This window comes from Ovis canadensis, chromosome 1 (genome assembly GCF_042477335.2).
Source record: "Ovis canadensis isolate MfBH-ARS-UI-01 breed Bighorn chromosome 1, ARS-UI_OviCan_v2, whole genome shotgun sequence".
In the NCBI taxonomy this organism is placed as follows: Eukaryota; Metazoa; Chordata; class Mammalia; order Artiodactyla; family Bovidae; genus Ovis; species Ovis canadensis.
The window spans coordinates 215071362-215086667 of NC_091245.1; the positions used below are offsets into that span (position 1 = coordinate 215071362).

The 15306-nt window shown below is 35.6% G+C and overlaps 1 protein-coding gene across 4 annotated transcripts in view; it reads right to left on the reverse strand.

Moving 5' to 3' along the window:
- Positions 1 to 15306, reverse strand: part of NAALADL2 (N-acetylated alpha-linked acidic dipeptidase like 2) — a 1648032-nt gene that overhangs the window by 651868 nt on the left and 980858 nt on the right. For all 4 annotated transcript variants that reach the window (XM_069559730.1, XM_069559739.1, XM_069559749.1 and 1 more), the window contains one exon: positions 14287 to 14437. In XM_069559730.1, the coding sequence (XP_069415831.1) occupies positions 14287 to 14437 (151 nt within the window). The remainder of the gene's footprint in view (positions 1 to 14286; positions 14438 to 15306) is intronic.

The following is a 15306-nucleotide window of genomic DNA, read 5'->3' on the forward strand; positions in this document are numbered from 1 at the left end:
CCTAAAAATAATAATCAACTGAAAATGTCTCTGAAGGCTATCATCTTAGACTTTTCAACAAACAGTTGGAAATTTTCAATTTTTTGGAAACAAGAAATCCATGGAAACTTATATTACCATTATATTAAATAAAATTTTGATTTTTTAAAGGAGTAGCTTGAATTTAAATAGTCTATTTTTTCAATATGTTGCAAATTAAACTTCTTAAAAAAATTCACATTGTTTAATAATGAGCCACTCTTTGAGTGGATCTAAGAATCAAGCTGAATAATATGTCATGTAAACAGGAAGACTTTAGGAAATGTACAAGACCCACCAGTTACAGTAAAATAGTAAGAATACAGACACTTTCATTTTTTGCCAACTAAGTGACAAGGCACTTTATGCTGTGAATATCTAACACTCTGCTTTGACAACGAGGCACATATTTATATTTTTGCTATTCTAGTTCAACACTGTCTCAGTTGATTTAGTGCCAACTCAAGTCAGTCTTTCAACATTTGTCCAGGTAACTGGACCAAGAACATCTGGTGAAGACTTGTCACAAATTACAGTGATATTCTTTATTCTTTGAATGGTTTTGGTAGGCAGAGGTGATGTTGGGAAGAGAGCAGGTAAACAACACTCAGATCCACTGAATTGTAACACTGGGAATATTAAGTAAACTGTGTCGTTTGATACACTTCACTAGAGTAAAGTGACTGAAACGATTTTCCTCTCCAGAATTTAAAACAAAAAGGAAAGCAAAACAGGATTATAACTAATAGAGAACATGGCACAGATATAAAGCTTTAATCAGGATAGATTTTAGGAAATAAGGTGTAAGGAGAATCAAGTCTAAGTCCAGATAAAAAGAAGTATCTTGGGTTTCAATTAAGTACTAGTCCAGAGATTAACCAGACAGTTATCTGGAGATGATAATAAATTTAAAATCAACTTTATAACTTACAGAGTTTTCAGAAGATACATTGTTAATGGAAATAATATGAAAAGAAAACAGATTTCTAATTCTTAATACTATTTCTAGTCTTTCAGATGTTAGATAATCTTAATACTTAGAAATCGGGATAGGATTTTCTTTTTTTCTTTCAAAATAATGAAAATGGAATACTCCTTAATGATATCAATTTCTCACTTCTCTATTTTAAAGCTCACCCCATAGCTTTTTGATTCCCTCCATTTTGAGCCAAACCTTATGCCCCCAATTAATGATTTTAAGACAAGCACATTTTTTATTATAACTAACCACAGATATTATAATAATAACCTGTTACTGTAAATGTTAGTTCTTATGCCTCATTTATCTAAGTCCCTAGATAATGTGATCAAGTTTCTTTTGCCTCAGTTTTGAGAATAAAACTGTGCTACTTATACCCTAAAGCTTCTTAGAATTTTAAAAGTATATAGTTTCAGGGAATGAACTTTGCTTGAATTACAGTTTAATGCATTAAAACACTCCTGACAAGTTGGTGGAAGCAGTTATGATAAAGTCTAATAGTTTGAACATTTAATCTTTGAAATACTTAATAGATTATCAAAGGAATTAAGAGATTAGATTAGATTCTGATATCCTAATATCTTATATGTAATTTCAAAGCTGTTTGAATCAATGCAATCTCTGATAGTTTGAGTGGTAAAAGAGATGTGAGAGAGTTGACAAAAGCATTTAAGGAGGAAAAACTGCATGCAAGTGCTTTTTCTTAAAAAAAATCAGGAATTTTAATTAGCTTAATTAAAATTAGGATAAAACCTAGGATCAGAATCATCAGACAAACAGTCAGGGACCTAGAGATTATCATAAGTGAAGTGAGACAGAGAAAAACTAAAATCATGTGATCTAATTTATGAGGAACCTAATAAAAATGATAAAATTAACTTATTTACAAAACAAAGCAGACTCACACACCTGGAGATCAAACTTATGGTTACCAAAGGTGAAACACGGGGTAAAGTGATAAATAAGGAGCTTGGGACCGACATATACACACTACTATATAAAAAATGGATAACTAACAAGGACCTACTGTATAGCGAAATGAACTCTACTCAATATTCTGTAATAAACCATATGAGAAGAGGATCTGAAAAAGAATGGATATATATATATATATATATATATACAATTCACTTTGTTGTATACTTGAAATTAACACAGCTATATAAATCAATTATACTTCAATAAAAAGTTAAAAAAAAAAAAGAATAACTTGTTCACTCAACAAATATTTACTAATAGCCGGTTGAGTACAAAAATTTGATTGAGAATCAGGAATACCTATGTTCCCCAGTCCTGACTGGTGTGGAGGCAGCAATACGAGATGATGTGAAAGAATAGTATCATGGTGCCACAAAATTTAGGTCAATAGCCACAGTGGTCCAACTCAGATGTGGTAGATAATGAACATAAAGGTTCTGTGGCTCAGTGGCTCTCAAAATTCATTTCTATCAGAATTACTAAAAATGTGTTAGAACAGAGATAATTGGGACACTTCTTCAGAGTTTCTATTTAATTATGAGGTGGAGACCAGAATTTTGTATCCTCTTACAAACAATCTTGTGATATATCTATTAGTATAACGTTTTTTATTGTGAAGAGAATAAGACTCAGAGTAGTTAATTAACATGTCAAATGAAACTAAAGCCTCATTCATATTAAAAAGAACGATGAATCATTTTCTGCATTACAGGGACAAGGATTATTTTAAAACTTTTACTCTCTTCTGATTCTACAATAATCAAGAAATATTTGGATATGCAACAGGCTCACTGAGCAGAACTATCTTACAGGAAGGACAAGCATTTGTTTGAACCATCAATTTGGATCATACATTGTAGCAAAGTGCATCAACATTTTCATTTTTTTAAAAGTGTACTTAAACCTACATAAAATTGTGGCATACTTCCCAGAAATAAAAGGGAATGAAATACTAATAACTGCAAACATAAATAAATATCATAGACATTATATTGAGCAAAAGAATCTGCACACAATAGAATATATACTTCATGTCTCCATTTATATGGATTTCTAAAATTCTGTACCAATCTTGAGACTGGTGGTTAGCTAGGTTTGGTGATGAAGAGTTACTCTGAGTGACCCAGAGAACTCTTGGAGATGATGGGAATGTTCTTATACTAAATAGGAATGGAAAGTACATGGCTGTATCCTTTTGCCCATTAAGATGTATCTGTTTCAATTTATAAATTTTTATTTGAAAAAATATGGTTATAAGGAGTGTGAGGGGATATACAGACAAAACAAAAATATTAGAATAATTGATGAAACTGGTTGAGATATATGGAATATTCATTTAAACAACCTAGATGTCCATCAGCAGATGAATGGATAAGAAAGCTGTGGTACATATACACAATGGAGTATTACTCAGCCGTTAAAAAGAATTCATTTGAATCAGTTCTGATGAGATGGATGAAACTGGAGCCAATTATACAGAGTGAAGTAAGCCAGAAAGAAAAACACCAATACAGAATACTAACACATATATATGGAATTTAGAAAGATGGCAATGACGACCCTGTATGCAAGACAGGAAAAAAGACACAGATGTGTATAACGGACTTTTGGACTCAGAAGGAGAGAGAGAGGGTGGGATGATTTGGGAGAATGGCATTGTAACATGTATACTATCATGTAAGAATCGAATCGCCAGTCTATGTCTGACACAGGATACAGCATGCTTGGGGCTGGTGCATGGGGATGACCCAGAGAGATGTTATGGGGAGGGAGGTGGGAGGGGGGTTCATGTTTGGGAATGCTTGTAAGAATTAAAGATTTTAAAATAAAAAAAAAAATTAAAAAAAAATAAAAATAATAAAAAAAAGAGAGAGAGAGTTCAAAATAGCAGTGTGGGAAGATACCTCCTCTCAGACACACATCAACTCTATAATGACATATGGAATAAATCTCATGAAAAGGGACATGAACACTGGATGTATGAAGACTCCACAACAAACTGTAAAAGGACAGTTTTAAGATGAGTAGGAAAGGTAGAGATACAATTTCATCAAGGGGAAAAAAAATCATTTCAGAAAACCACAATTGGGAAGAATCACAAACACATGTATCTTTAACCTGAGAAACAAGGGCTCAAGCTCCATATCAACCCTCCCAACCCTGAGATCCTGCACAGGAGAAATAGGCCCACAAAATATCTGGCTTTGAAAACCAATGAGAAGTATGTGCAAGAAAGCTTCAGAACCCTCAGTTCAGTTCAGTTGCTCAGTCATGTCCAACTCTTTGCAACCCCATGAGCTGCAGCATGCTAGGCCTTTCTGTCCATCACCATCTCCCGGAGTTCACCCAAACATGTCTATTGAGTCGGTGATGCCATCCAGCCATCTCATCCTCTGTTGTCCCCTTCTCCTCCTGCCCCCAATCCCATCCAACATCAGAGTCTTTTCCAATAAGTCAACTCTTCACATGAAGTGGCCAAAGTATTGGAGTTTCAGCTTTAGCACCAGTCCTTCCAAAGAACACCCAGGACTGATCTCCTTTAGGATGGACTGGTTGGAGCTCCTCACAGTCCAAGGGATTCTCAAGAGTCTTCAACACCACAGTTTAAAAAGCATCAATTCTTCAGTGCTCAGCTTTCTTCACAGTCCAATTTTCACATCCATAAGTGACCACTGGAAAAACCATAGCTTTGACTAGATGGACTTTTGTTGGCAAAGTAGTATCTCTGCTTTTGAATATGCTATCTAGGTTGGTCATAACTTTCCTTCCAAGGAGTAAGCGTCTTTTAATTTCATGGCTGCAATCACCATCTGCAGTGATTTTGGAGCCCCCCAAAATAAATTCTGACACCGTTTCCACTGTTTCCCCATCTATTTCCCATGAAGTGATGGGACCAGATGCCATGATCTTTCCCATGAGGTGATGGGACCAGATGCCATGATCTTCGTTTTCTGAATGTTGAGCTTTAAGCCAACTTTTTCACTCTCCTCTTTCACTTTCCTCAAGAGGCTTTTTTTAGTTCCTCTTCTCTTTCTGCCATAAGGGTGGTGTCATCTGCATATCTGAGGTTATTGATATTTCTCCCGGCAATCTTGATTCCAGCTTGTGCTTCTTCCAGCCCAGCATTTCTCATGATGTACTCTGCATAGAAGTTAAATAAGCAGCGTGACAATATAGAGCCTTGACGTACTCCTTTTCCTATTTGGAACCAGTCCGTTGTACCATGTCTAGTTCTAACTGTTGCTTCCTGACCTGCATACAGGTTTCTCAAGGGGCAGGTCAGGTGGTCTGGTATTCCCATCTCTTTCAGAATTTTCCATAGTTTATTGTGATCCACACAGTCAAAGGCCTAGGGAATGAAAAACAGAACCCTAGGGAATGAAAAACCTTTTGAAAAGGGCTTGTATATAGACTAACCTGATCTGAAAATCAACACAAAACACATGAACTAGGTAAAGGGGACCCACTTCCTAATTCTGAAGTTTATGCCAGGGAGGAGGAAACTAGGTGGGATGATCCCTGGGGACTGAGATATTGATGGATACCATTTTGTGATCCCAGACTACTTTGATAATGTCAGCATTGAAGAGCAGTATTTTGGAATTCTCTCCATAAACTATTGGAGAGAGTGGGCATGGACCCTATGAGAGTCCTTTCTCTCCCAGCACCAAAGTCAGACCTCAGAAAAAATATAAGAGTCCTCCTCACCAGTGTCCCACAGAAGCCACAAGACCCTCAGCTATTCCAAGGGCAAATCCCACATGACACCATGCCATAGCAGCCACCATTGGGCTCCACCAAAGGAGGAAGATGTAGAGTCCACATAAGTGACACTCCTTGATATCTGGCTCTGGAGTCAAGGCAGGATTGTACATCTGAGCCTCACAGTATATCTCCTAAATAAGATCACTCCTTTAAGACTGGGAGAGATAGTTAACAATATATAAAAATAGAGAATTAGACAAATTGAGGAGAAAGAGGATTATGTTCAAATTGAAAGAACAAAACAAAATCTCAGAAAAAGAACTAAAAGCAACAGAGGTAAGCAATCTGCTGATAAAGATTTTAAAGTAATGGTCAAGAATGATGCTTCACTGAATGTGGAAAAAAATGGATGAACAGAATGAAAGCCTCAACAAAGAGACAGAGAATATAAGAAGGTATCAAGAAAAGTTATAACCAAGCAGAAGAGTTCACTAGAGGGACTAAACACCAGAGAGAAGGACAGATCACTCAGCTGGAAGACAAAACAATGGAACTCAGTCAGAGCTGCAAAATGAAAGAAGAATTAAAAAAAAATAGGGACTTTTGAAACAACAATGATCAGGATAATATTTATATTACTATAGGGGTCCCAGAAAGAAAAGTGAGAAAAAGAGTCAGAAATATTATTTAGGGTAATAGTGGCTGAAAATTCTCTAATCCAGGGAAGAAAACAGACATCAGAAGAAAGCCCAGTTCAGTTCAGTTCAGTTCAGTCACTCAGTCATGTCCAACTCTTTGCAACCCCATGAACTGCAGCACGCCAGGCCTCCCTGTCCATCACCAACTCCCAAAGTTCACCCAAACTCATGTGCACTGAGTCAGTAATGCCATTGAGCCATCTCATTCTCTGTCATCCCCTTCTCTTCCTGCCCCCAATCCTCCCCAGCATCAGGGTCTTTTCCAATGAGTCAACTCTTTGCAGAGTTGCAAATAGCATGAATCAAAAAGGATACATATGAAGATACAATTAAAATTATAAAAGTTAAGGATAAAGAGAAACTTCTAAAAGCAGCAGGAGAACACAACTTGATATTTACAAGGGAAATCCCATAAGAATATCTGTAGATTTTTCAGTAAGGACTTTACATACCAGGAGGAAGTGGTGTGCTATATCCATCATGCAGAAAGGGAAAAAACTTCCAGCCCAAAATTCTCTACCCAGCAAAGTTAACATTCAGAATTGAAGGAGAGATCAAGGCTGTACCAGCTAAGCAAAAACTAAAGGATTTCATCACCACTACACTGGTCCTGCAAGAAATATTAAAGGGATTTCTTTAAGCTGAAAAGAAATGGCATTAGTTAATATGAAAATATATGAAAGAAAAAAATCCTTATTGGAAAAAGTAAATATATAGCAAAGTTCATAAAATAGTTAATAAGGCAGATATGAGAATTACATGAAAAAAGTAGTAAAATTAGCTAAAATTACAATAATTAAAGGACACATAAAGTAAATAAAGATGTGTGAATTTCACAGTAACCCAAGGGGGTCAAAAAATTATTGCAAGTAATCAAAGGAAAATGAGAAAGAAATCTAAATATAACACTAAAGAAAGCATCCAATACACAAGGAAAGAGAGAAAAAGAAAAAAGATAAAATCACAATAAATATGTGCATGTGTGTGTGCTTAGTCATGTCTGACTCTTTGTGACACCAAGGACTATAGCCTGCCAGGCTCCTCTGTCCATGGGGATTTTCCAGGCAAGAATACCGGAGAGGGTTGCCATGCCCTACTCCAGGGGATCTTCCCATACCAGGGATCAAACCCAGGTTTCCCACATTGAAGGCAGATTCTTTACTGTCTGAGCCACCAGGGGAGCCCAAGAATACTGGAGTGGGTAGCCTATCCCTTCTCCAGGGGATCTTCCTGAGCCAGGAATTGAACTGGGGTTTCCTGCATTGCACGTGGATTCTTTACCAGTTTTAGCTACCAGGGAATCCCCAAAAAGCACATACCCATCAGTAATTACTTAAAATGCAAACAAACTAAAGGAACTAATCAAAAGATGGAGTGGGAGAATGGATAAAAACAGGACCCATCTATTTGCTGCCAACAAGACATTCACTTTATAAGAAGTGACATGCCCAGACAGAAAGTGAAGGAATGGAAAAAAATATATTTCATGCACATAATAATGAAAAGAAAACTGCAGTAGCTATTCTCATATCAGACAAAAATAGACTTTAAAACAAAGACTGTAAGAAATGACATAGAAGAGCATCACATGATAATAAAAAAAGTAAATCCAGCAAAAAAAAAAAAATACAGAAACCCAACAGAAGAGCAACATTCAGAAAACTAAGATAGTGGCATCTGGTCCCATCACTTCATGACAGATAGATGGGGAAACAATGGAAACAGTGACAGACTTTATTTTGAGAGGGTCCAAAATCATTGCAGATGGTGACTGCAGCCATGAAATTAAGACACTTGCTCTTGGAAGAAAATCTATAACCAATGTAGACAGCATATTAAAAAGCAGAGACATTACTTTGCCAACAAAGGTCCATGTAGTCAAAGCTATCATTTTTCCAGTAGTCATGTATGGATGTGAGAGCTGGACTATAAAGAAAGCTGAGCACCAAAAAATTGATGCCTTTGAACTGTGGTGTTGGACAAGAGTCTTGAGAGTCCCTTGGACAGCAAGGAGATCCAAATTGTCAATCCTAAAGGAAATCAGTCCTGAATATTCATTGGAGGGACTGATGATAAAGCTGAAACTCCAATACTTTGGCCACCTGATGTGAAGAACTGCGTCATTGGAAAAGACCCTGATGCTGAGAAAGATTGAAGTTCGGAAGAGAAGGTTGTGACAGAGGATGAGATGGTTGGATGGCAAAACCGACTCAATGGACACGCGTTTGAGTAAATTCCAGGAGTTGGTGATGCACAGGGAAGCCTGGCATGCTGCAGTCCATGGGGTTGCAAAGAGTCAGACATGACTGAGAACCTGAACTAAACAGAAGAGCACCAAGATACAAAAGAAAACATTAATAATCTTAAAGGGAAAATTTGAAAGCAAGACAATAATAGTAGGGGACTTTAACCCCCTACCTACCTCAATGAATATATCATCCAGACCAAAAAAAAAAATCAATCTGAAAACATTAAATTTAAGTAATACATTAGATAAGATGAACTTAATGGATATAGAGCATTCCATCCAAAAGCAAAAGAATACACATTCTTCTTAAGTACACATGGAACATTTTCTAGGATAGATCACGTTATGTCACAAACTGCATTTCAATGAACCGAAGAAAAACTTTCTCCAGCTGTAATGGTATAAAACTAAAGGGGTCTTTGAATAAAGCAAAACAAAACAAAACAAAACAAACAAACATAAAAACTAGAGGCAAATGAAAATAGAAATACAACATATCAAAATCTATGGTATTCAACAAAAAATTGTTCTAAAAGGGAATTGTTCAAAAATACCAAATAATCTAACTTTACACCTAAAGGAACTATAAAAAGAAAAAGAATAAGTGAAATCCACAATTAGCAGAAAGAAGATAATAATAAAGATCAGACAGAAGTAAATCAAAGAGAGACAAAAAATAAAGTGGGAAAGATCAATGAGACTAAGAGCTGGTGATTGAAAAAGATAAAATCTACAAACCTTAAGCTACACTAATCAAAAAAAAAAATAAGAGGATACAAATAAATAAAATTTTAAAAAATGAAAGAGAAATTATAAATGTAACCACGTAAATTTGAAGGATAAAATGAGACTACTACCAATAGTTAAATACCAACAGTTTGACAACCATGGATAAATTCCTAGAAACATAAAATCTTCCAAGACTGAATAATAAAGAAACAGGAAATCTGAACAGAAATTACCAACAAGGAGATTGAAACACAAATTAGAAAATTTCACAACAAACAAAAGCTGAGGACCAGAGAGATAGCTTCTTTGGCAAACTCTACAAAACACTCAAAGAAGATTTAATACTTATTCTTCTCTCAATATTAACACAAAATATTCAAAGATGACTTAATATTTTTCTTCAAAAAATTGAGGAGGAGGAAAACATTCCAAAGCACTTTACAAAGCCAATATTTCCCTAATACTAAAACCAGCCAAGGACACTACAAAAGTGAAACATGCATGCCACTATCATTAATATCTACAGATACAAAAATCTTCAACAAATTATTAGCAAATCGAATCCAACAAAACATTAAAAAAATGTACATCTTGATCAAGTGGGATTTATTCCAGGGAAGCAAGAGTGATTCAATATCTACAAAAATCCCATGCAATACATCACATTAACAAAATGACAAATCAGAATTATATGATCATCTCAACAGATGTAGAAAAAGCATTTGACAAAATACAACCCTATTTTAACTGCCAATAAAGTGGGCATAGAGAGAATATACCTCAAATAGTAAAGGCCATGTATGACAAATACACAGCTAATAACACACTCACTGATGAAAAATTAAGAATTTTTCCCCCAAAATCAGGAACAGGGATGCCCACATAGTACTGAAAGTACTAGCTACAGCAATTAAGCAAGAAAAGAAATAAAATTATCTCAAATCTGAACAGAGAAAGAAAACTGTCTTATAATATAATGGAATATAATGTCATCTGCAGATGACATTGTATTATACATAGAAAATCCTAAACAGCCTACCAAAAAGACGTGAGAATTAAAAAATAAATTCCCTAAAGTTACATGTTACAAAATCAATATACAGAAAGGTGACATTTCTACACATTAATAATAAACGATCAGAAACAGAAATTAAGAAAACAATCTCATTTACAATTCAGTTCAGTTCAGACGCTCAGTTGTGTCCAACTCTTTGCAATCCCATAGACTGCAGCATGCCAGGCCTCCCTGTCCATCATCAACTCCCAGAGCTTACTCAAACTCATGTCCATCGAGTCAGTGATGCCATCTAACCACTCATCCTCTGTCACCCCCTTCCCCTCTGGCCTTCAATCTTTCTCAGCATCAGAGTCTTTTCAAATGAGTCAGTTCTTCACATCAGGTGGCCAAGTATTGAGTTTCAGCTTTAGCATCAGTCCTTCTAATGAATATTCAGGACTAATTTCCTTTAGAATGGACTGGTTGGATCTCCTTGCTGTCCAAGGGACTCTCAAGAGTCTTCTCCAACACCACAGTTCAAAAGCATCAATTCTTTGGTGCTCAGCTCTCTTTATAGTCCAACTCTCACATCCTTACATGACTGCTGGAAAACCATAGCTCTGACTAGATGGACTTTGTTGGCAAAGTAATGTCTCTGCTTTTTAATATGCTATCTAGCTTGGTCATAGTTTTTCTTCCAAGGAGCAAGCATCTTTTAATTTCATGGCTGCAGTCACTATCTGTAGTGATTTTGGAGGCCAAAATAATAAAACCACTCACTGTTTCCATTGTTTCCCCATCTACTTCCCATGAAGTGATGGGGAACAGATGCCATGATGTTGGTTTTCTGAATGTTGAGTTTTAAGCCAACTTTTTCACTCTCCTCTTTCACTTTCACCAAAAAGCTCTTTAGTTCTTCACTTTCTGCCATAAGAGTGGTATCACCTGCATATCTGATGTTATTGATATTTCTCCTGGCAATCTTGATTCCAGCTTATGTTTCATCCAGCCCCATATTTTGCATGATGTACTCTGCATATAATTTAAATAGCAGGGTAACAATATACAGCCTTGATGTACTCTTTTCCCAATCTGGAACCATTTACAATTATAATTTACATCAAAATAATAAAATACTTAGGGAATAAATTTAACCAAGTACGTGAAGGATTTGCACACTGAAAACTGTAAGACACTGATGAAATAAGAAGACATAAATTAATAAAAAAATATTCTGTGCTCATAGATTGGAAACATTAATATTGTTAAGATGCCCATACTATGCAAAGCAATCTGCATATTCAACACAATTTATATTAAAATTCCAATGTCATATCTCACAGAAATAGAACAAACAATTCTAAAACTTCTATGAAAACACACACAAAAAAAACCTGAATAGACAAAACAAACTTGAGGAAGAAGTAAAAATTGGAGATATCGAATGTGCTGATTCCAAGCTATACTACTAAGTGACGGCAATCAAAACAGTATGATGCTGGCAGCAAACCACACAGAGGTCAATGGAACAGAACTGAGATCTCACAAATAAACCCATCCATATATGGACAATTGATTTACAACGAAGGATCAAACAACAAACAATGGGCTAATTATAGTTTCTGTGACAAAAGGTGTGGGGAAAACTGAACACTCATTAGCAGAAGAATGTTACACCATATATAAAAATTAACTCAAAATGCATTAAGAACTTGAATATAAAACCTAAACCATAAAATTCTTTAGAGAAAATATTGGCAGTAAACTCACTAACCTCAGTCATTTTACTATTATGTCTTTTGTTGATCTGCTCCAAAAGCAAAAGGAGCCAAAAATTAAAATAAACAAAATGGACCATGTTGAACTAAAAAGGTACTGGACATGAAAGAAACCATCATCAAAATGAAAAGGCAACCCACTGAATGGAGATTTTTGCAAATCATATAACTGATAAGGGGTTAATATCTAAAATATATAAATGACCCATGCAACAAAACAATACAGAAAACAACTCAAATAAAAAATGGCCAGAGAGTCTAAACATTTGCATACTTTATTTGCAACATTTTTTTGAGTTGAAGTTATTTCAAATTAAAAATTATTTTAAAAAATCATGCTGAGATTTTCAAGACAATGGCCAGCACTTTGCTAGAGATGACTGAATTCTACATTTATTAAATGACCTAAGTCAAAAATATATAAATAGTAACTGTTGCCAATGAGGCATTTACCAGCTTAAGCAAAGTATTCATCCAGCATCTGCTTTTCAGCAGCACTGCAGAACAGTGCTTTGCAGCAGAGTTAGCTGCTACATGCAACCTCCTGATATTGAGGCATTACAACCCAAGGCAATCAGAGCATTTGCAAAGGAGAGGGCTTAACTGACATATCTGGTGAGGTCTGAGAATTGTAGATGGATACCTATTAATTTTATTTTTTTTTTATTTTTTTTAAATTTATTTATTTATTTATTTATTTATTTTTTTAGTTTTTTATTTTTTACATTTTAAAATCTTTAATTCTTACATGCATTCCCAAACATGAACCCCCCTAATTGCAAGAATGAGAGTGCACTGTTCAAGCTACAGAACAGTGAGTTCCCAGAGAAAATTCTTACATGGATTATTAAAGGGGTGTTTTAGTAGACAAAGTAGTACTTAACAAACCCAACAAAATTCATGAAATTATTACTCATATTTGACTTAATTTGCTTCCTTCTTGGAGAAAGTTATTAATTGATTGGTAAAGTTAAGTTAACAAAGGGAAGTTAGACTTAAGAAAGATGCTTTTAGTCTTTTGTTATATCTTGTGGAAAACAAAGAAAAATATTGATGGGACACATGGATAATTACATGAATTTTTTGTTAGCCTAAGTCCTGACTGAAGCATCACAGTTAATGGGTTAGTATTACAGTGGTAGGAGGTTCAAAGAGCTTTTCCTCTGCCAAGCTTGTACATACAGAATATTTGTCAATGACACATTAGACAGAAGTTCAATGATGCAGTGAGCACCTGCCAAAATCACAGTTGTTTCTCTTTGCCACATGACCCCCACTGTAATGAACACAGCTTGCTGGGAAAGAAAAGGATGTTTGATGCAAAATAGCCATATCTATGCTGCCAAGTGGCTGGACAAACAAATGAGATCCCTTCTTTTAGGGAGCCAGACAATTTGATCATGTCAACTCTAGTCCTATCCAGCATTATTTCCCATCGTTTCAGGACTTCCCTAATAGCTCAGTTCCTAAAGAATCCAACGGCAGTGCAGGAGACCCCAGTTTGATTCCTGGGCTGGGAAGATTTGCTGGAGAAGGGATAGGGTACCCACTCCAGTATTCTTGGGCTTCCTTTGTGGCTCAGCTGGTAAAGAATTCACCTGCAATGTGGAAGACCTGGGTTGAATCCCTGAGTTGGGAAGATCCCCTGGAAAAAGGAAAGGCTACCCACTCCAGCAGGTATTCTGGCCTGGAGAATTCCATGAACAAAGAATCAGATACAACTGAGCAACTTTCACTTTCATTTTTCACAGACACCTAACTTGAGCATGTGTAGCCCTAGACTCTGGGCTTCAAGTTATAACAACAGCTCCAAAGTCATAGATATTTCATGCTTCTAGGTAGATTCATGTGTTTTCTATCTATGGAGTACTTGTCCCACATGGTGTTAATTTATCTTATCAGTCCATCAATAACACTTAAAATGTTTTCTGTTTACTATACTGTAAGTTATTGAGACAAAAATCTATTATAGACTTTTTCAAGTCTTATTCTGGGGCAGTCTATAATTTTGGGAAGATAAAACTTTCATTTTTTGAAATATGAAGTGGTAAGAATTCTTCAAATTTATTATTTTTTAATTACTTTAGGTAACATGTACTTATAAATTACAACCTTATAATGCTTATAAGAATAATAAGGATTAATAGTAAACTTACCAATACTTGGATAACCAGGTGTAGAAGGGTCTCCTCCTGGATTCAGTGATACCATGAAGGTATTATAGCTAAGATTTGCAGTCTTTGGTAAATCACAAGGATCAATATATAGAAGAACACCTCCAAATCCAGTCTTTTCCAATAAGGAAAGCTGAAAGAGGAGAACAAATTTTTAAAAATATTTTCATATGTATTATTAATTCATATACTGACACTTTATAAAGTCACTACAATTAGATGACTCTCTTTACTACTTTTATTTTCTTGTAAAATAAGCACATTTCAGATGTCCTCATTATCAAATCTCAGACAAAGTTATCCTACTGGTTTCTTCCTTTTTCCTCTGTTCAGCAATATTCAAGCTTCATTCCTATGTTTAAATTTTATTCCAATGTCTGTTTTTAGAATTTCATCACTTTTCAGTTGTCCACATACATCTAGCAGTTTTCACTTCTATGAGAGCAACAAAAGATCTACCACCGACAAAGTTCCATTGCAAAAGGAGAACTGTTCTGACCACTATAGTGTCCTTCCTGAGAACAGAAGACACCTACAGGACCTTGATATATTTCCTCTAGGATTGAGCCTTTCATATCAGTTGCTAAAATGTTGAAATACTTTCACAATGGCAAACAGCCACTGCCCTGATCCTCCTGAGAGCTCCCACTGTACTAGTCATTCTGGTCTCTGCCCTGGATGTTCCAGCCAGATGTCTAAGACTGAGCAACTAATGGGTATATACATAACCAAATGAGAGGCCTTCTGAATGGTCAGGTCCTGTTCTGTCTCTGTCATTAAATACTTTGATAATAGCCCGATTACCTCATATGAACATATTTCACTCAAAGGTTCCTCTCTGTTCTTAAGAATAGGCAGATGAACCTGTCATTCCAGGTTCTCTTGTTTTAACTTGTTAAACTACATTCTTAGGGCAAAGAACTTATTAACTTTTGCATGACTACCATGATTTGTACAGTAATGATCATGATTTGCTAGACATGTTTCTTTCCCACTAAAGAG